Source organism: Pelophylax lessonae, assembly GCF_965119305.1.
Source record: "Pelophylax lessonae genome assembly, chromosome: 3".
NCBI classification, from domain to species: Eukaryota; Metazoa; Chordata; class Amphibia; order Anura; family Ranidae; genus Pelophylax; species Pelophylax lessonae.
In genome coordinates, this window is record NC_138770.1 from 472,268,981 (window position 1) to 472,289,950 (window position 20,970).

The 20,970-nt window shown below is 46.9% G+C and overlaps 1 protein-coding gene across 2 annotated transcripts in view; it reads right to left on the reverse strand.

Moving 5' to 3' along the window:
• The window catches only part of LOC309549293 (AT-rich interactive domain-containing protein 4B-like), a 239,794-nt gene that overhangs the window by 147,787 nt on the left and 71,037 nt on the right, over positions 1-20,970 (reverse strand). Inside the window, exon 1 of one of the 2 annotated variants that reach the window (XM_082249443.1) lies at positions 9,972-10,011. The exons of the other annotated variant lie outside the window; for it this stretch is intronic. Within the exon in view, the coding sequence (XP_082105569.1) occupies positions 9,972-9,984 (13 nt within the window). The 5' untranslated portion in view covers positions 9,985-10,011. Of the gene's footprint in view, positions 1-9,971; positions 10,012-20,970 lie in introns of those variants that run through there. 2 annotated transcript variants of the gene reach the window in all.

Consider the following 20,970-nt stretch of genomic DNA (forward strand, 5'->3'; position numbering starts at 1 on the left):
GCGGGATAGCAACAGTTGAACCACAGTCTGAAGTTTCAAGAGTTTTTTCCCCTTAGGGGAGTCCAAAGTCAGGCCCAGATAGTCCAGTCTCATGGAAGGGACCAGGGATGACTTCTGAAGGTTCAGAACCAACCTGAACTCATCCAGAGTTCTCATGGCGACTTCCAAGTGCGTTGACAGCATCGTAGGGAACACCACACGGAGAAGCAGATGGGCCAGGAAACCAGGACCAATACGCCCTGCTGCCGCAACAGCGCCAGGACCGGAGCCAACACCCTTGTAAAGACTCGAGGAGCAGAGGCGAGATCAAGGGGTAACGCCACAAACCGATAGAGATCCTTCCCCATGGCAAAAACGGAAAAACCGTTGGTGTCCTGAACATAACAGGATATGAAGGTAGGTATCTTGATGTAGAGAAGCCACCATTGTGCGAGCCGGTACCATCTTGAATTTTTAACCCGTACAGAATAATCAAAGGGCCAGTAGGTCCAGCTTGTTGAACCAGAGCCTGAACTGCCCCACAGAGCACCTGCAAGCAATCCGGGGACAGCCGTACATTGAAAGGGAAAACCTTGCCGGAAAAAAACGGATCGAAACTCAATCTTGCAACCGGACCACAAGACCTCCTGAACCCAGCTGCCTGGGAACCGGGCCAGCCGCAGGTCCAAGAACCGACAAAAAACATCCCCCCAGCCCATAAATGGGTGAGGACGCACCCTTAGTCCGAGTAGGCCTTGTCCTCAGGTCTGGGAAAATCAATCTCTTGTTCGCCAGACCAGGGTCGTTTGGAACCTTCCGAGGAAGTCTTGAAGGACTTCGCCACATCGACTGTCCCAGAGGGACGAGAAACTGTTTGAGAGCTGAAAAGGAGGGACCCCGTCTGCAATGAAGGCCCTTACCCCTGTTAGCCTGTGGAGGAAAAGGCACTCTTCTCCTCGTGGGACCCTTATATAATGTCATCCTGGGGAGCGCCAAGCAGGCGATCCCTCTGAAAAGGGAGATCCATTAAAGCCTTCTTAGAAGTTTTATCCGGAGACCAACACTCTGATCAAGTATATGCCAGACCCCCACCGCCGAAACCGTCAGGTGACCCATACAAAAGGAGCCGAGTCCAGTGCGGAATCGCAAACAAATCGCAGCCCCTGCGCCAGCTAGACCAACAGCTCACCCGGGGCAAGAGAGACTTGCCCCTCATCAAGTCACGGCTTTGAAACTCCGCCCCTCACCAAGTCACGGCTTTGAAACTCCGCCCTTCAGGCAGAGTCTGCGTGGTAAGGGCAACCATGAACACTGTTCCCAGTGCAGACCCCACCAGGGAGTACAGATCGCAGGCCAGAGCCCACGCCATCCTATCCCCCAAGTCCTTAAAGGACAGGGATTCCTCCACCGGAACAATGGTAGTCCTATGCAGCCTAGAGACCATACGTCCACCAAAGGCAGAACAGTCCCCTGTACCAGAGACTCCTCAAAAGGGTAACGTCTAGAAGCAGCTTAGACACCCCAGGGGAATGTCTCAGATGGCACCATCCTACATGAGCATGCTAGCAAAATAAGCTGCTCCAGATGGCAGGTGAGTGCCAGATGCAACCCACACACCGCTGTGTCCTCCAAATTGCAGGGTGTCACGCACCGAAACAACCAGTGCATCCACCAGTGCCTGTATCATGCGTGGCAGGGGAGGTAGAAATGTCATCCCCATTATCCGAGGAGACGGTGCAAGGTAACAGACCCGGCAGGGAGGCCCCACGCCTACGGCGGCTGAGTCAGACTCAGAATCCGAGACATCAGATGAGGCAAGGGGTAGGTGGAGAAACGTTTAAGCGCTTCACAACAGGATAAAGGGAAAATCAGGAGTGTGAGGGTCCGACCATTCCAGGGAGGGGGCCTGCGTCCACCCTAAAATCTGCCAGGGAAGGGGGGGACGTTTACTCACCATACCAGGAACACAGGCAGATGCCATCTCCTGACAGGACCCCACGCCACCAAAGTGAGGGGGGTGTCGGCCAAATAGGAACGCTGCGACAGAAGCCTAGACCCTGCCGTGTGCGTCCTGACGAGACATGTAACTCGGGGGGGCCAGTCCCTGTACAGTGGAACTATGTAGCGGCTGACCCAGCGCGGAGCTAAGGCCCGCATGCGCTCGCTGGCCAGACTGGGGTGACCACTGGATATAGAGATCCAGCCCATCGCCCAGCCTGGCATAGTTGCTTGAAGATCTCACAGGAAAAAATTTTGGAGAAAAAAGCTAGCTAACAAAATCGACATAAAAAAAAATACTTTTTCCCAATAGTTCTTTGGTGTACTGAAGTCTACAGACTGCTACCTGATATTTACTTTTTGATGTTATAATGCAACTTTGCCAATTTATTTACACTTAACACGGCTTGTCGACTTGTTATGAGAAGTCATATTGTTATAATACCGTTCTCTGTATCATTTATGTTATGCTTTATACTTTCACTAAACTGTTGGAAACAGAAAAAAAAAAAAAATACTTTTATGCCAGGACCAAAGATCCCAGCAAGGTACTAGGTCCATATTCCTGACTAGGCAGATAAAACCGACATCCTATGCAGGAAGTGAGAGGTGTACCCTCTGGGACTGCCCATAGGCGTAGCCAGAACTTTTTTTCTGCCCCATGTCCTACTCCTGTAGGGGGCAGTATAACCCTACTGATATGGATCAGAGAACCACGTCCATCAATGAACGATAGAGAAATGTTTTTAGCTTCACCACTTGTCTAAATTCAGCTGTCACGCACGTACTGTAGATCAGCCTATTTATGCATTGAACCGGAGTTTGTTAATTCACAAATAGGAAGTGTCTCAAAAATACTCAACCAGCCTCATGTATTTAATGACAGAAATAATTTTATACATGACCCCTGCACATTCTTAAAGTTTATAACAATAAGGATTTCACTTTAAATTCAGCTATTGAGTGCTGTCTACTCCAATGTGTGTGCTGGCACAACTGTACATGCAGGTCCTATTCTCATAAACAGAAAGTTTCTCAATAAATATAAAAACACATTGTACAAAACGGTTTCAACTTCTTAGGTAGCTTATGAATAGGTGACAAGGGGGAGTCACCTGGCCATGTCTACTTTATAAAGACTATCACCAAACCATTCAGTTTCAATAACAATTTTCCCATAAGATTATATGTAAATTTAACATATTGTGATGGGATAGTGCTCTCACAGTGAATATACATTTAAATAATAAGTAATTCCCTCATTATATATACTATATTTAATATCCTTTAGAGCTCCCTATTACGGGCCAACGGGTGTGGCCGTTTTTTTCTGGCCCTAGGGGTGGCTGATGACAGGTACTCCAAAAAAAAAAAAAAAAACACCCAGCGGTTTACAACCACTTTAAATTAATTTTAGCAAATTAAATGAGTCATTGAAATCTCCACCCTTGAACAAAACTTTCACATATAGTAGAGGTATTCCAAGGGCTGATCTGTGCTGAAACTTGAGTTCTTGTTGATAAACTGTATTTTATGAGCCAAAAGTTCCTGTGAAAAGGATAATACGATTGTGGCAGGTGTGCATCTGTAAAAGCGAAAGTGAAAGCAGACCTAATGCGCCATTTTGCTGAACTGTAAACATCGAAGTGGTTGGTGTGAGTGTACCTCTGCAATAATAGAATTTTTATAAGAACTTACCGTAAAATTATTTTCTCCTTCCCACCCCCCCCCTCTCCCTTTCCCTTTTTTTTTTTCTTTTCTTTCTCTTTTTTCCCCTTTCCCCTCTCACTCTCTTCTCTTGTCTTCCTCTAATTTACCTATTCTTATCTTTCTCTTTATCAAGTTATTCCCCTGCACCCCCAATGATTTTATTTACCAAGAATAACCTGCATCCTTATTACAGACATCCTAAAGAAGCACATTTCTGTTCTTTTTTTTTTTCTTGCTCATTGCAACTCTCTTATCTAGCAGAATGCTCTAATCATACGCTTAGCGAGATGCCTTCATATGTCTGTAAATATGCAATTTCATAAGCTTCCACACTTGTTATGTCCTGTTATTATGTGGGTTCATTGACTTTCAATGTACTTGACTGTATTCATTTCATGTTATATCTTGCTTTCAATCAATAAAATAAAAACTTGTTTATGGAAAAAAAAAAAAAATTATTTTCTCTTGAATCCTCTGACAGTCGCCGCCCGATGGTATTAGCCGTCACTAATGGATAATGGTGCCCTTTGCAGGAGCAAGGCTAGGCAGAAAATTGATTATCAGGTTAATACAAAAAACTTTTAAACCTCGGCACGCCACTAGGGGGCCAGCCATTATCCTGAACCCAATCTGATATTACCTCAGTTTGTAGCAAGCAGTACCGGAAGGCAACAACCCCCAGATCCAAAAAACCAGAGGGGTGGGGACGGCAACTCTTAGAGGACTCAGAGAAATAATTTTACGGTAAGTTCTTACAAAAATTCTATTTTCTCTTACGTCCTCTGACAGTCGCCGCCCAATGGTATTAGCCTTCACTAATGGGACGTCCCAAAGCAGTGCAGGTATGAGGGGTGGGAAAAACAACGCAACCAAATGAGAAGGTAACGCAAACAGTCGGGCCAGTAACAACCTGAGCCCACAGGAAAAAAACTGGAACAAACCCAGAAACAACAAAAAACACCCCAAAAAAAGGGGGGACAGTAAAGACAATGTCCCCTTAAACAACTGCCGCACACAAAACTTTGCGGCCAAAGGAAGCATCCGAAGATGCCAAAACATCACGTTTGTAAAACTTTTGAAAATGTGCACGGACGACCAGGTCGCTGCCTTGCACACCTGAGCCACAGACGCCTGATGGTGAAAAGCCCAAGAGACACTTATGGCTCGAGTAGAATGGGCCTTAACCGGGAAAGGAGGAACCTGACCCATGACGGAATAGGCCTGAACAATCGTCTGATCCACTTAAAAATGGACGCCGCGGAGGCGGCCGTTCCCTTCAGAGGTCCCTCAGGAAGAACAAATAGAAAATCAGACGGCCGAATCGACTCCGTGGCGGACAGGTAGACCTTGACCGCCCGGACCACATCCAGAGAATGCAAGGCAAATTCCCTAGGATGCTTGGGTCATGCACACAGATAAGGCAACACAAAATCCTCATTGAGATGGAGCGAAGAAACCACCTCGGGAAGAAAAGATTGATTCGGTCGCAGAACTACCTTATCTCTATGAAGTACCAGATAAGGAGAATGGCAGGACAAGGCCGCCAAATCAGACACCCTGCGAGCCGACGTGATAACCACCAGAAACTTTCTGGGACAACACAGACAGAGGAATCTCTCTGATGTTCTCGAAGGGAGGTTTTTGTAACACTGACAAAACCAAATTCAGATCCCAGGGAAGCAAGAGAGCTCTCCTCGGGAGAGCCAAATGCCGCACCCCTTGAATGAAGATGCGGACCAAAGAAAGCGACGCCAAAGGTTGTTGAAAAAAGACGGCCAAGGCCGACAACTGACCCTGGACCATAGTCAGCGCCAGATGCTGATCCACGCCCTTCTGCAGGAAGGCCAAGACCTTCGCCACCAAGAAGGAACGAGGGTGTAAACCATGCACTTCGCAACAAGCGATATACGCTTTCCAGGTGCGGTGAGAAATCTTGAAGTGGCTGTGCGAGCCTTTAACAAGGTAGGGAAGACCGCCTGAGGAATGCCGCTATCCCTCTGGAACTTGGCTTTCAACAGCCATGCCGTTAAAGCCAGAGGCTGTAAAGCAGGATGGAAGATCGGTCCTTGAGACAGAAGATCGTCTCGCAGCGGAAGCCGCCAGAGAGGTTCGACGACCACCTGAACGATGTCCGCGTACCAGGATCGTCGAGGCCAGTCCATGGCCACCAGAATGACTGACATCCGTTCCGACACCAACCTGCGGAGGAAACTGGACAACAGTTGAATCAGAGGAAAGGCATACAGTAGCCGATAGTGGTGCCAAGGCACCCACAACGCGTCCGCGGCGTCTGCCAGAGGATCGCGAGTCCTGGCCACTAACCTATCCACCTCTTTGTGGAGACGGGACGCGAACAGATCTGTGTCCGGGGTCACCCACCGGGCGCACAGGAGGTGAAACATCTCCGGAGGTAGGGACCATTCCCCTTGGTCCAAAGTCTGGCAACTCAGATAGTCCGCCTGCCAGTGTTCCACACCCGGAATGTGAACGGCCGAGAACGCTTGTACATGCGATTCGGCCCAGAACAGAATCTCGGCCACTTCCTTGGCCGCCTGGGCACTCCTGGTGCCCCCTTAGTGATTGAGAAAAGCCACAGCCGTGGCATTGTCTGTCTGTACCCGGACCAGACACCCCTGAAGCTGAGATGACCACCGGAACAGGCAAAGCTTGATCGCTCGGAGCTCCAAGACGTTTATCAGTAGTGAAGTCTCCCTCCGCCGACCACGTCCCCTGGGCACAAAGTGTGCCCAGAACTCCTCCCCAGCCCAACAGGCTGGCATCTGTGGTGAGAATCGGCCACAACAGAGGCCCGGAAAGGCCGACCCTGCGGCAAGGACTGCGACCAGAGCCATCACAAGAGATCCGACCGCACCAGACGACTCAATGAAATCCACCTTTCCAAGGACTGAGCCGTCTTGTCCCACCTGTCCAGGATCTCCGCTTGCTGAGGCCTGGTATGAAATTGAGCAAACGGAACTGCTTCAAAGGCCAAGACCATCAGGCCCAGAACCCGCATGCAGGTCCGCAAAGAGGAGAGATCGTTGTGCCTGAGAGCACTGATCTCCTCCCGCAGAGTCCAGACTTTTTCCTCCGGAAGGAAGACCCGAGTTTGAGCAGAGTCCAGGACCATCCCTAGGCACTGAAGACAAGTTGAGAGAGTCAGTGCTGACTGATGAAAATTGATGGTCCACCCAAACTCCTGTAGTGTCCGAACCGTCACGGCCAGATCGTTTGCCAAGGTCACACATGAGTTCGACCTTAACAAGAGGTTGTCCAGGTAACCGAGGACCGCAATGCCCGTAAGTGCAGTAAAGCTAGAACCATAGCCAACACCGTGGTGAAAACCCTGGGAGCTGAAGCGAGACCGAAAGGCAACGCCACAAACTGGTAGTGCTCCCCAGCCACCGCAAAGCTGAGATATCTCTGATGACCCTCGAGAATAGGGATGTGGAGATACACATCCTTCAAGTCGATGGATGCCAGGAAGTCCCCAGGCCACCAACGACCGGATGGATTCCATCCTGAACTACTGTACCCGCACAAAGCAGTTCAGAGACTTCAAATCCAGAATCGGACGCACCTAGCCATCTTTCCTGGGCACCGTGAACAGGTTGGAGTAAAACCCGCAAAACCTTTTCCGTGAGAGAACGGGAACAACGACTCCTTGGGCAAGCAGATCGTGCACTGCCCCCATGAGATCCCTGAGACGATCGGGGGACAACTGGAGAAGAGACGGGAACAACCTGTCTGCGGGGTGAGATTGAAACTCGATCTTGTACCCTGAACAAATCAGTTCGTGAACCCACCTGTCCTGAATGCCGGACAACCAGGGTACCTGAAAGTAAAGCAGACATCCCCCCCACCCCGAAAACGGGTGAGGGCTCCCCTTCAGGAAGAGGTGGACTGGGCCGCCGAACCAGACTGACCGGCTCTTGGCTTACCCGACCACGGCTGCTTGTAGCCACCGGGAAGTTGGAAGGGTTACCCTTCACCTGCGTCCCAAAGGCACGAAAGCAATTATGTTGAGTCTTGAAGGAGGGCCCCCTCCCCGTGCGGGGGGACTTACCCTTGGTGACTTGGGGCAGCAGAGTACTCTTACCTCCCGTGAGCCCCTCAATCAACTCATCTAGAGTTTTCCCAAAAAGACGATCCCCCTCATAGGGGACCTCAGACACCGTCTTATTGGACGCGTGGTCAGCTCTTTAACCAGGTAATGCAGTGGATCACAAACCCCACCGCCGACCACCGGGCGACCAACGGAGCCTTGTCCAAGGCCGCTTCGCACAGGAACATCGCAGTGTGGATGAGCCGATCCTGCTGCGAAGCCCCTTGCCCATGTCGTGAGTGCCTGAATGGCCATCACTGAGGCAAACACAGGTTTCAACAGGGAACCTGCCACCAGACAAATGTGGCGGGCAAGCGCTTCCACACGCCTATCTGCCGGATCCCTGAATACCGGGGAATCCTCTACTGGCAACAAGGTGGACTTATTCAGCTTAGACACAGTGTGATCCCCTGCTTGGGGACACCGTCCAACGTTTGTCTACCGCCTCCAAAAATGCATAGCGGATGGAAAAATGCTTAGGCACCACCAACACGTGCTAAATGCGCCGCCACTGGTCATTCACGACCACATGAAATTCCTCAGGGCAGGAAAAAAGCCTGACCCGACTTCTGGAGTCTGAAGAACCCGAAAATGGATCGCTTACTGGACTGAGCTGGCTCATCGTCAAGATTGAAAGTTACTGTTATGACGCCAATGAGAGCATCCATCATAGCGCGTTCCCATGCTACCGAGGAGGAAGATTCCCCCTCCTCCTTCCTCTCAGAAGCGGAGGACCGGGACCCCTCAGGGGGACCATCGTCCGTGGCAACCAATTCGGGCTCAGAGTCAGAGGACTGGGAGGGCACAGGTCGTTTTTTGGGGAGCGTGCTGACATCAGCAGATTCACCTGGGACGCCAAAGTCGCAAGAGCAGCAGCTATGGAGGCCAGGAAGGATTCAGGTGTACTCGAAGCCCCCACCAGGTCTGCGGGGGATTTAAAATGAAGGGACGCTGGCCCTTTAAATCATCGGTTTCTGCGGACCCCCCCGCAATCTGCACAGACAGAAAGAGCCCCCTGTAAAAACACACTAGCCACAAGTAAAAAACTTTTGGTTGAAAAATGACAGAAGGATTAACAAAAAACCCCAGCCTGTCAGCACATTTTTACACAGGAGAAAGTGTGAAGGAGGAGGAAGTGACCTCACATCGCTAGAGGCCCAGCCCTCGAGCCCAGACAAAAGGTGCCTATAGAAACTCAATGACAAATGTCACAGGGAAAATGTCCGCTTGCCCTTACTAGGCATTTGCCCACATCCAAGATGGCGCCCAATCAAGAGCCTGTGCAGAGTTCCAACATGGCTGCTGTCCTTACACAGAGCTTAGAATCTGCACACCATAAAACATGGCGGCTGCTCCAAAAAAAACTAAGTGTACAAACACATTCTGGCTATCATCAGAGACCCCAGGGAGACCCCTACAGCACCCCATACAGCGTCCCCAGCGGGAGCAGGGAGGGAGGGAGAAACCACCAACCCGGCCAGAATGGGGATCCTACAGAGACCACCTGCTATCCCCTAAGAGTGGGCCCACAACCCCCCAAACGTCCCCAGGGACAAGGGGGTAACATTACTCACCAGTCCAGAAAGCGGGCACCGCTCAGATACGGGAGACCTCCCACCCTCAGTGGGGGTGCCGTCAGCCAAGGAGGGATGCTGGCAACACGCGGGCAATCCGGGTTTGAGACACCCTCAGCGAAGACGCAGCTCCGCAGGCTCATCCCCATTTGGAGGGGCACTGTCATTGCGAGGCCTGGGCGTACTAGTAACCTGCGACGCTCGTTGGCAGGCTGGGACTCCATAAGGATCTAAAATACCCAGTCCGAGGCCCAGCTCTGCAGTCACTTGTAGTCCTCCAGGAAAGGAATCCCTGACTAACTAGTGATAGTGAGAGAAATAAAAATCTAAAGTGCAAAGAAAAAAACATGAATTCCGAAAAAAAACATAAACACAAGGTCCCAGCAGAAAGACCTAGACCAGCTCCTTAGCTAGGCAGCGTAAAACTGGGGTAATATCAGATTGGGTTCAGGATAATGGCTGAGGGATGGCCCCCTAGTGTTGTGCTGAGGTATAAAAGGTTTTTTTGTATTAACCTGATAATCAATTATCTGCCTAGTGAAGGCTAATACCATCGGGCGGCGACTGTCAGAGGACTCAGAGAAATTTAGATTTTTTGTATTTACCTTTAAAATCCATTCCTTGGAGTACGTCAAGGGACACAGAGCAGGCTATAGTCACGGGCATCTGGGTTATGCACCACCTATAGGTGAATGGACACTGGAAAACCAAAACAGACAAAGTTTTCCTCTACATAACAACCTCCCATAGAGGAAGCACTTCAGTTTTGTAGCAAGCAAAGAACCTCCAGAAAGAGCGGAGGAAAATGTGTCCTGGCATGTACTCCAAGAAATGGATTTTATGGGTAAGTACAAAAAAATGTAATTATCTTTATCGTACATCACAGGACATAGAGCAGGCTATAGTCATGACCATCTTAAATGTCAGAAAAAAATCACAATCAAGCTTTAAAGAACTTTTCTGCAGCCCGCAACACATTGCAACCATATGGAGCATCCTTCTCAGCTCTTACATCCAATTGGTAAAACCTTGTAAAGGTATGTACTAAAAAAAAAAAAAAACAGTTTGCAGCCTTGCAGACCTGAGCTACTGGTGCCCTTTACTGAATAGCCCAAGATGCTCCTACACTCCTAGTAGCATGTGCCTTTACCTGAGGAAGAGGGGTCTTACCTTTCAAGCCATAAGCTTGAGTAATAAACTGTCAGATCCACTGCTAAGTTGTCGCTTTAGACTCTGCTTGTCTTTTTCTACGACCCTCTTGCAGAACAAACAACATGTCCGACTGCCTGATTGCTGCAGATAACCTTAGATAAATCCTGGCAGCCCAAACTACATCCAAAGTGTGAAGAGCTTTTTCTAGTGGCAACTGGACTAAGAAAAAGGTAGGGTAAGATAATGTCCTGATTCAAATGAAAACTTAAAAAACTTTTGTGAAAAAAGATGGGTGAGGGCGTAATACCACTTTGTCATGGTAAAGGACCAAAAATGGCTCCATACAAGAAAAAGCCGCCAATTCCAACACCTTGCCAAAGTAATCACAACCATAAAAACCACCTTTCGAATCAACAGGACTAACTGAATATCACAAATTGGTTTAAAAAGGTGGTTTGTTTAAGACAGAACCAGATTCGAATCCCAAGGAAACGGTGGGACTTAACAGGCGGAACCATCCAGGTCACCCCCTGAACAAAGGTACAGTTCAATGAGAGAGAAACATTTGATCACTGGAAAATACTGCCACGGTCTAAATCTGGCCTTTACTGGTACTTAAGGCGAAATTTGTTTCTACCCCTGACTGGAGGAAAGAAAAAATACAACCAATTATGTACTTTCACGGCTGCCAATTTCTGGCTTCACATCAAGACACATAAGACCTCCAAGTTCTGTAATCCTCACCAAACAAGGGCTTCCATGAAAAAGAAACCCTGCCAACAATTTTTTGCAGGGCAGCTTATCAGACTAGCTTTTTAACCACAGAACCCTGCGCATTTGAACTGACACCAGAGTCATATGCAAAAGTCGCTGGACAGAGTCCTTCAAGGCATCCACCGCAAACCATAAGTCCCGAGGCAACTCTGTTAATTCATTACTAGAGTCATCCCTCTGCAGCAGGATCCTACTTACCAATTGCTTAACATGATCCTTTAAGCTTTGGCAAACGCCAGCTGCTGCCACCTCCCACCGCATAGCAGACCCTGCTAAAGCAAAGGAAGCCTTTAGAAGGGATTCCAGTTTCTTGTTATCAACCGGACAAGTGAAATTCTTATTGAGGCTGCATCTACTGCGGTGATACTCCACTTCAAGAAGCTTCTCTTCCATAGGATAGAGAAGAGAGAACCTTTTTGGTGGTACAAATACCCTATCTGGGTGATCCTATTCTGCATATAACATCTGCTCTAAAAAAGGGTGTAAAGAAAAGGCCTGAGAACTGTGCGGGGGTTGCAAAGATCCCTGGAAGAAGTATTTAACGGTTGAGGTTTCTACCGGAGGCAACCTAAAGTCGGAGTTACCCATTTCAGAAAGCAACTGCACTAGCTCTTTCTGTGCCTAAAATACAGCCCCTGAGCCTCCTAAAGCTCAGACTCTTCAGATGCAGAAAATTCCACCTGACCTTCCTTAAGTTCTGCCCCAACAGCTTCCTCCTTAACCTCTACCCATTTTCCCCCACTACTGAAGAGGGATCTGGTGATGGGGACCTCTCCCATTTTTTTTTTTTTACCAATCTGTTCCATGGAAGCAATCATCCCAATCTTCCATTCCAGGAATGTCAATGCCAAAATCAGGTCAACCTTAGTGAGGAGGTGTCAGGGTGCCAGGAAACCAGACCACACGGGAATGCAGGTAAAATGAAGCAGTTTATTGGAGGAACAACAATAATATTAATCACACAGCAACAGTAAGAAAATGAGAGCAGGAACAATCCGGGGTCAAGTCCAGGAGCAGGAAGTACTCCAAGCCAGGGTCGGATCCAGAAGTGGGTATATCTATAAAAGGCAGCAGTCTGTACGTGTCCAAGATGGCTTCCAACAGGAGGGCAAGGTAAGACCTTGACAGGAGGAAGCACTCACAGTAGCTACTATGCCAGAAAAATAGGGTAGCTCAGATGCACCTGACACTTGTGGTCTTTCGGGAGAAGCTAACATAGTGGGATTATGACTATAGTCCTCAAGACCTGCACCTGTGCCCCTCTCAGCCGTGCCTCCCCCATCCCGCTTTCTGGAAGACATTTACCTTTAAACCTACTGGCTTAAAAAAATAGGCCTGTACTAGCAGCAGCTCCAATCAGCCAACAACAGACTTATGCATCACCATGCAACAATAATTATGAAGCAATGCAGTAATAACGCAGTAATGTGCTCCTTGCTTCGGTCCCAGCTGAAGCCTGATAAGGAGAAACGCGTCGGGGGGAGTAGCCACGTTGTCACGCCACACCACACCACGTGTTCCGCACTGCAGGCGGTCACGTTCGGTACACTTGGAACCATTGTTTATGCCCAGGTCCTTCCATTTGCCATGTAGGTGTGTTTCTTTTTTAATAAAGTTATTTTAAAAAGGTAAATGCACTATTGGCACTTTATATCTTTTGTTATGGGGGAGCTATATTAGAGTACAGTATCGCCAGCCACATCGGTGAGTTGAATATGGTGGAGTGGAGAAACATTCAGCCCAAGCTTTGAAGCCGCCATTGGATACCTTCTATCTGGTGCATCCGTATAAACAACAGTGGTTTATGCCTACCCTCTACATACTTCTGGTAAAAAGTTTGCACTACCACGAGGTGTTACCTCACTTGATTTCATTTGTTCACGTGTGGTAAGTGCCTATACACCAATAAGGCTCACTGTTTAGTGTTATCTGGTAAGAGGCTATTTCTTCTATTTCACCCTCACATATCGGTCTAAGATTAGCAAGATTTAAGATCCACTATTGATGGAAGCTTGATCTTTGGCTATTTGAGATTATCTGGATCAATTGGAGGACTATAAATATATATATATATATATATATATTTTTTTTTTTTTTTTTTTTTTTTCACGATTGTTATAATTTATATGTTTTTGCATAAAGAATTTTCACATATGGTTTTTCACACTGTATGAAGATCAATGATACCATCAATTTTAGCATCTTACCAATAGGATTGGATCTAGTCAACCAGTCCCTTGATCCTTACTGGAACCGTTTTGAGACAAATGGCAACATCATACAGAGAGCTGAACTTCAGTGACCATTACCTTCAGATAATGATGAAAAAACTGAAGTTCTTCCTGTATAGTAGTCTATAAACAGACTTCTTGTCTGTTTTGGTTTACTAGTGTCCATTCATCTACAGATGGGGCATAACCCAGATGGTCATGAATGTAGCTTGCTGTGTGTCCTGTGATGTACGATGAAGAAAAGAAGCCTTCAAACAATGACATGATTAACGTTACAGAAATAATTCTGTTGCTGGAGAAGCATGGTCCATACATGCTCAAACAATATCTGCCAACAGCTTTGGAGTCTGCCATAGATGGCATAAAGGTGATCTGGCAGTGATGACCCCAGCTAAAGAGAGAGAATACAACAAGCTCCTAGGGCAGTAAAAGAATGAATACTGTTGCCTGTGCAGCGTCCCACTCAGGACACGTGGGAACTGCAAATGTATTACTACTTTGTCATTGCTATATTTTGCATGTGCATTGCTACACCTGTTTAATCCCTGTTCATAGGCTGGTCAAGTGTGCTTCATACTTCCCACCACAAAATGGGGATAGTACCACTCTGGGATATCTATCCCAGCTCAGGTTTATCTGTGGTCAGTGTTCAGTTCAGGAAGTCAGTGTACAGAGAGAAAGCAGAATGTAGAGGTTAGTGAAGGTCAGTCCTAAGAAGGGACAAATTGGAACTGCTTAAATCAAAGGGTAAAAGCCACCAAACGGCAGCAACTGACCTTTGAGAATAAAGGTGAAGGATTTCTTAGCCACTGGCAATCTCACCAAATTTCCCTGGATTCAAAAGGTACCAGAAGCCAAATCACTTACAAGTAAGCACTATACTGAGTCACAGCCTGAGTCCAGCATTACTAAAGCCTATTAACAGTGGATCAGCAGAATTCCTCTATTTACCAAGAGACTGTATTCTAACTGGATGTTTGTACTGCAACCAAAACCAGTCACAGTAAAAGTTGTGAGTTGTATCCTACCACTGTCTACCTCATTCTTCACTATTGCTATTACAACTGGTTGTACCACCATTAACGGTACTGGCGTCACGACAAATACCACCTAGAGACCCAGCCACCACAAGCACTCTAAACCCCACTGTCATCACGGACACCTCAACCACCATCTTGGCTGGCGTTTCCCTATCACAGAGCGTGCCCCGGAGGATTTCGTGCTGTCTTCCTCTTCACTGTGCGACCAGCCTAGGGAGGCTTTCTGCTAACCGTGAGTAAACCGATGAACTGTAGTATTGCTGTCTCTCATCGGCCCACCGTGCACCTCACGTGTCACCCCTGCGGTTCTGGCTCGTCGCATAAAAATTTGGCGTCACGAACAGGATATTAACCCCCTGTGCCTTATCTAAAAGACTGTTGCATCAGAATTAGCCCCTTTGCTTTATTGAGAGACTGTTTACTTATTGCACACTGTGTGGGGCCACAGAACTGTTTAAACTGTTTCAAAGTCGCATGGAAGTGTTATCCCAGTTATCAGCATAAAAATCGCAGCATCCAAAGAGAGGAAATCAGACATTTGTGTGTCAACAAAACTGCTTGCTGTATTTGAATTGACTTGACTGTTTCTATTCACTTAAAATGGCTGCCGGAGGCCTTCATGTTTAAAATGTCTGTGCCATCACTGTGGATAAGTTAGTGACACCTCCTGAAGAGCGGGAAATTTTGGTGCCACCCATTTATTCAAAATTGTCCGGCCAGCCCGCCTTACTTTTGCTGTGTCAATCCTGGGAGGAGAGTGTGACAAGCGCATGCCCCAGAAGTCGCCAGACTTCGCATGCGAGCAAAAGAAGAGAAAATAATCGCATTGCTCGCCGTTAAAGCAGTAAACCTGTCAGTTGCCTCTACTATCTATAAGGAGCACTGATAGCCGGAACTTTGCCAGAAACCCAAAATCAACTTTGCTGCAGCATTGTATTCAGCTGGCATTAAATTCTTAAAGGGCCATACACCCGCAAGACAGCGGTTGCCCTTAGCAACACCGCATAAAAAGTGTCTAAAAACGCATTTGACTTACCTAACTAGAATTCACCTGCTGTCACCATGTCTGTGCAGGAAGATGACGTGCAGCCTGACCTCAGCGGACCCCCTGCAGCAGCCGCAGTCGGTCCCAGTGCAATACCAACCGCTGCAGCACCAAGCTTAATGCCTTTAACCATGCCTTATTATTTTGGGGCCCCCTGGTTCCCACGATATTCTGGAGAAATTCATACTTTAAGGGACTTTAAAGAAAAAATTCTTGCTGTGTTCAGATTGTACCCTGTATCCTCAGAGCAACAGATGCAGATTCTTCTTGCGCAATTGGAAGGAGCTGCGCTCAGAGAAGTGAAATCTTGGCCGAGCTCAGAGAGAAAGACCATGGAGCAGATTTTTGAACGTCTCTACACCACCTTTGAACCCAGGTCTGTGTCAGAGGTCAAGATGAGGTTCTTCAGCAAGAAACAGCAATCTGGTGAGTCACTCAGAGACTTTGCATTATCTTTGCAGGAAGCCCTTAGAGCTGTTGTCCCAGTAGACCCCCGTGAGGCGGAGAATCAGGACAAAACCCTGAAAGAACAATTTATTGAAGGCGTCAATACAGACAATCTAAAGAGCCAACTAAGAATGTTAGCCGCCCAACATCCAGGAGCTACCTTCTTAGATTTCAAAGAACTAGCTATCAGCATACTAGGAAAAAGACCACCAACAGAACCTGTTAGATCTGTTGAAGTGCCTGTATCACAGCTGGTTACCCCTGTAAAGTCTTTACCTATAGTCAGTCAGGCAACCCAAGCTCCAGTTCCTGACGCAGTTGCTGCCTTGACTGAGCAAGTCCATTTCCTGACTAAAAGTCTGGAGAAAGTCCATCAAAAATTGGAACAATGGGAGAAACCACTAATGCTAGAGGATGAGAAACCTGTGTCCAGAAGACTCTTCCCCTCTAATTATAGAGAGACTTATTCCAGAAATTCGGGCGGATGCCCCCCTGACCGCACTAGTACCCCTAAGCGCCCAATCTGCACGTACTGTCACAAACCAGGCCATACAGAAGCAACCTGCTGGCAGTTAAACGGGAAACCCCCGAGGCCAAGGACCACCCCTCTGGAGGTAAACCAATAGGTCCAGAAGATCCCCACTGGATGCCAAGGTACGTAGGATCCCGACCAGAAGTGACACTTCAAATAAATGGAGTTCCTTTTGTTGCCCTTGTTGACACCGGATCCCAAGTCACCACTATCCAACAAGCAGCCTTTGAAAAATACTGGGATCAAAATCAGCTTACCCAGCCTCCAGAATCCTGGCTGAGTCTCATAGCCAGTAACGGCAAACCCATACCAGTCCATGGTTATTGGGAACCTACCATTCAAGTAGGAGGAACTACACTACCTTGACAAGGCCTTATTGTGGTACAAGTCAGAGACAATAACCCTAAACCTCCAATAGTCCTAGGAATGAATGTCCTCAGGAACTGTTATGTTGAGATGCTAGAAGCCTTGCACCAGTTAGTGCCTACTGCCTCTCCTGATTCTAAGAAGGTGATCCAACAAACCATCCGTGTACTAAATGCGCAACAGAGATTCACCAACGAAAAAGGAGAAATCTGCTGTGCCCGCATACGGGATAAGCAACCTGTGATCCTCAAACCCAACACCGAAACTTTCTTGTGGTGCCGAGCTGTAGTCGGAATTCAAGGTCAAGACTACCAAGCCCTGGTAGAGCCTGTTGTTTTGGAAGACTATCCTCTAGTTAGAGCTGCAAGGAGCCTAGTAACCGTCTCTGAAGGTAAAGTGCCTATACGACTCCTAAACTTGAGTGATAGCAGTGTAACACTAACAAAACAGCGTCCTATTGCACATCTAATCCAAGTCACTTTTCAAGATGTCATCAGTGTGGCTACAGCTACCACAGAAGAAATTACTAAGAGACAGAACCCACAGGACCAAAATGTAAACACATCCTGGTGGAAAGAACTTCATGTGGGAGATGCTTCCACACCAGCAAACCAAATTGAGGGTGTACTAAAAATTGTGAAGGAGCTTCACCGTGCCTTCAGTAAGCATTCCACAGACTATGGAGAAGTGGATATCATCAAGCACTCCATCCCTACAGGTTCACACCCACCGATCAAGGAAAGATATCGGCCTATACCACCAACTATGTACCAATCCGTAAAGCAAATGATTCAAGAGATGAAGGACTCCAATGTCATTAGAGACAGCCATAGTCCATGGGCTGCACCTCTAGTCCTTGTCCGTAAAAAGGATGGTAACATCAGATTCTGTGTGGATTACAGAAAAAATAACCAAATCACCCACAAGGATGCTTACCCTTTACCACGCATAGAGGAATCTTTGACAGCTTTAGGATCTTCAGCCTACTTCTCTACCCTTGATTTAACCAGTGGATACTGGCAAGTACCAATGGCACCTGAAGATCGTGAGAAGACTGCATTTACCACCCCTATAGGCCTATTTGAGTTCAACTGCATGCCTTTTGGACTTTGCAATGCGCCCGGAACTTTTCAAAGATTAATAGAGCGTTGTTTAGGACACAAACATTTTGAAACCGTCCTGTTGTACTTAGACGATGTCATCATCTACTCCAAATCTTTTGAAGATCACTTGAAACATTTGGCCGAAGTTTTTCAAGTCCTCATTAAACATGGACTCAAAGTCAAACCATCTAAGTGCTATCTACTGAAGTCAGAAGTCAAATACTTAGGGCATATTGTAAGCTCTGAAGGTGTTAAACCGGATCCAGAGAAGATAGCCGCAGTCCGAAATTGGCCTACTCCTACTACAGTGAAAGAAGTGAGGAGTTTTCTCAGTTTCGCAGGATACTACAGGCGCTTTATTCCTCATTTTGCCCAAATTGCGGGGCCAATATTAGAACTTCTGAGAGGACATCCTAAGAGGTACCAAAAGTCTCCAATACCAGTTGAATGGAACACAGAAAGAGAAATTGCCTTCCAGCTCCTGAAGAAGAAGTTAACAGAACCACCAATCCTAGGCTATCCAGATTACCAGCAGCCATTTCATCTTTACACAGATGCTAGTAAGAAAGGTCTGGGAGCTGTCCTGTCGCAAGTACAAGAAGGTAAAGAAAGAGTTATTTCCTACGCTAGTAGATCTCTTAGAGGTACTGAAAGAAACGACCAAAACTATAGTTCCTTCAAATTGGAATTCCTCGCACTCGTGTGGGCTGTTACAGAAAAATTTAAAGATTACCTTGCAGCAACACCATTTGTGGCCTTCACAGATAACAACCCGCTAGCACATCTTAATACCGCTAACTTGGGAGCATTGGAACAAAGATGGGCCTCACGCCTAGCTAACTGCGATTTCACCATAAAATACAGAACAGGAAAAGCAAATGAAAATGCGGATGCATTATCTCATCTGCCTACCCAAGAGGACCCTACTACACAGGAAGATGTTTGGGAAGAGGTAGAAATGCCAGCTTTTTACAAAAATTTTGCCCAACAAGACATTATCACCATCAAAGGAAGAAAAGTCCTTAACCTTCAACAACAAGTGGATCCAAGATCCCAAGTGGACAAAGAAAGGTGGATCAAGCTGCAAAATGAAAGCAGAGTGTTGGGAGAACTGCAAAATTTCTTCACCAGTGGAAGAACACCTGAAAGAATTCGCAGAATAAATGCTGATCCAGAATTGTCAAAACTGTGGAGACACAGAAAACATCTCTTCCTACAGAAGGGCCTACTATTAAGAAGAACTTTAGACCCAATTACCTGGGATCGTCTATACCAAATCTTAATACCACGCCGAGATGCAAGAATCATTCTTGAAATGTACCATGACCAATCGGGACACTTTGGTGTGCAGAAGACAGAAGCTACCATCCGTAGAAGATTCTATTGGATTGGGATGAGAGGAGACATTGAACAGTGGTGTCGAGAATGTTCCACCTGTGCTGTTGGAAGAAATGAAAAACATGACCAAAAAGCACCCTTACATCCCATTGTAAGCAGAACACCGCTAGAAATAGTTGCAATTGACCATGTGAAGCTGGAACCAAGTCGCTCAGGTTACACATACGCCATGACCATCATTGATCATTATACCAAATTTGTTGTAGCCGTACCTGTCAAGGACTTGACTGCTAAGACAACTGCAGATGCCTTCTGGAAACATTTCCTATTGCCATATGGATGCCCAGAAACAATCCTTACAGATCAGGGATCTGCCTTCGAGTCGCAACTCTTCAAAGAACTGTGTACACTTCACAATTGCCAGAAAATCAGGACCACAGCCTACCACCCCCAAGGGAATGGACTTTGCGAGAAAATGAACCAAACTTTAATTGAGATGTTAAGAGCAGTACCGCCTGCTACAAGAAGTGATTGGCCTACTCTATTGCCTCAATTGATGTACACCTACAACAACAACATTCACTGTTCTACTGGGTATACACCTTACTATCTCATGTTTGGCCGACAAGGTAAACTACCTGCTGATCATACTTTGGGCGTACAAGTGCCTGATGCAATCAAAGCTCTACCAAAGACTGATTGGGTGAGTGAGCACCAAAGACGTCTAATTGATGCACAAGAAATTGTTCAACATCGCATGGAACATGCTCATGAAAAGCAACAAAAAGATTATAACCAATCTGCCAAAGCAGAACCTCTCAAAATAGGTGACCATGTGTGGTTAAAAAACGACCATCGCACCAGCAAGTTAGATAGCAAATGGGAGAGAGAACCTTACACCATTACAGCTATTCTCAATCCAGGGACTCATACTTACGAGATCACTAAAGAAAACAAATCACGTGTAGTACATCGCAATCGCCTTAAGTTATGTCTCAAGGAAAGTACTCAAGAAGAAACTCTTCAAGAAGAAGCTGTCCAAGAGGAAACACAATCCATAGAACCAGAGCCTACAAAATCATCTGATTCAGAGAATCCACTACAGTCTTTTGGAAAAGCATTATTAGACTCTGATCCTTTACAATGGTTCCTTACACCATGGCTCAATATCTTAGTGCCTGCCAAGACCAATACAACCGCACTTCAACCAGAGGAGCTATCTCAAGAAGTGTCTACTACAGCTCAAGAGACACCAAATTCCCTTGAAACAAGACCTGTAGAAACTCAGCCGCTACGAAGATCCGACAGGACTACAAGAGGACAACCACCTGTCCGTTTTAAGGATTTCCTACACCAGCAGCCGAGAAGACAACTACCAGCCCTGCCATCTCATCGTTGAATGCATCCTTACATCGTCTGAAGTTCCAGAGTGAGAAGAAGACTTACTTGTGATATCATGTTTATTTCCTTTAAAGGACTTTTTAAAAGGACTACTTACCTACTGTTTTGCAACGTTCAAGCCTGCACCCAGAGATAGACTTTCACGTACCTGAGCCTCTGTGATATTCTTCTGTTG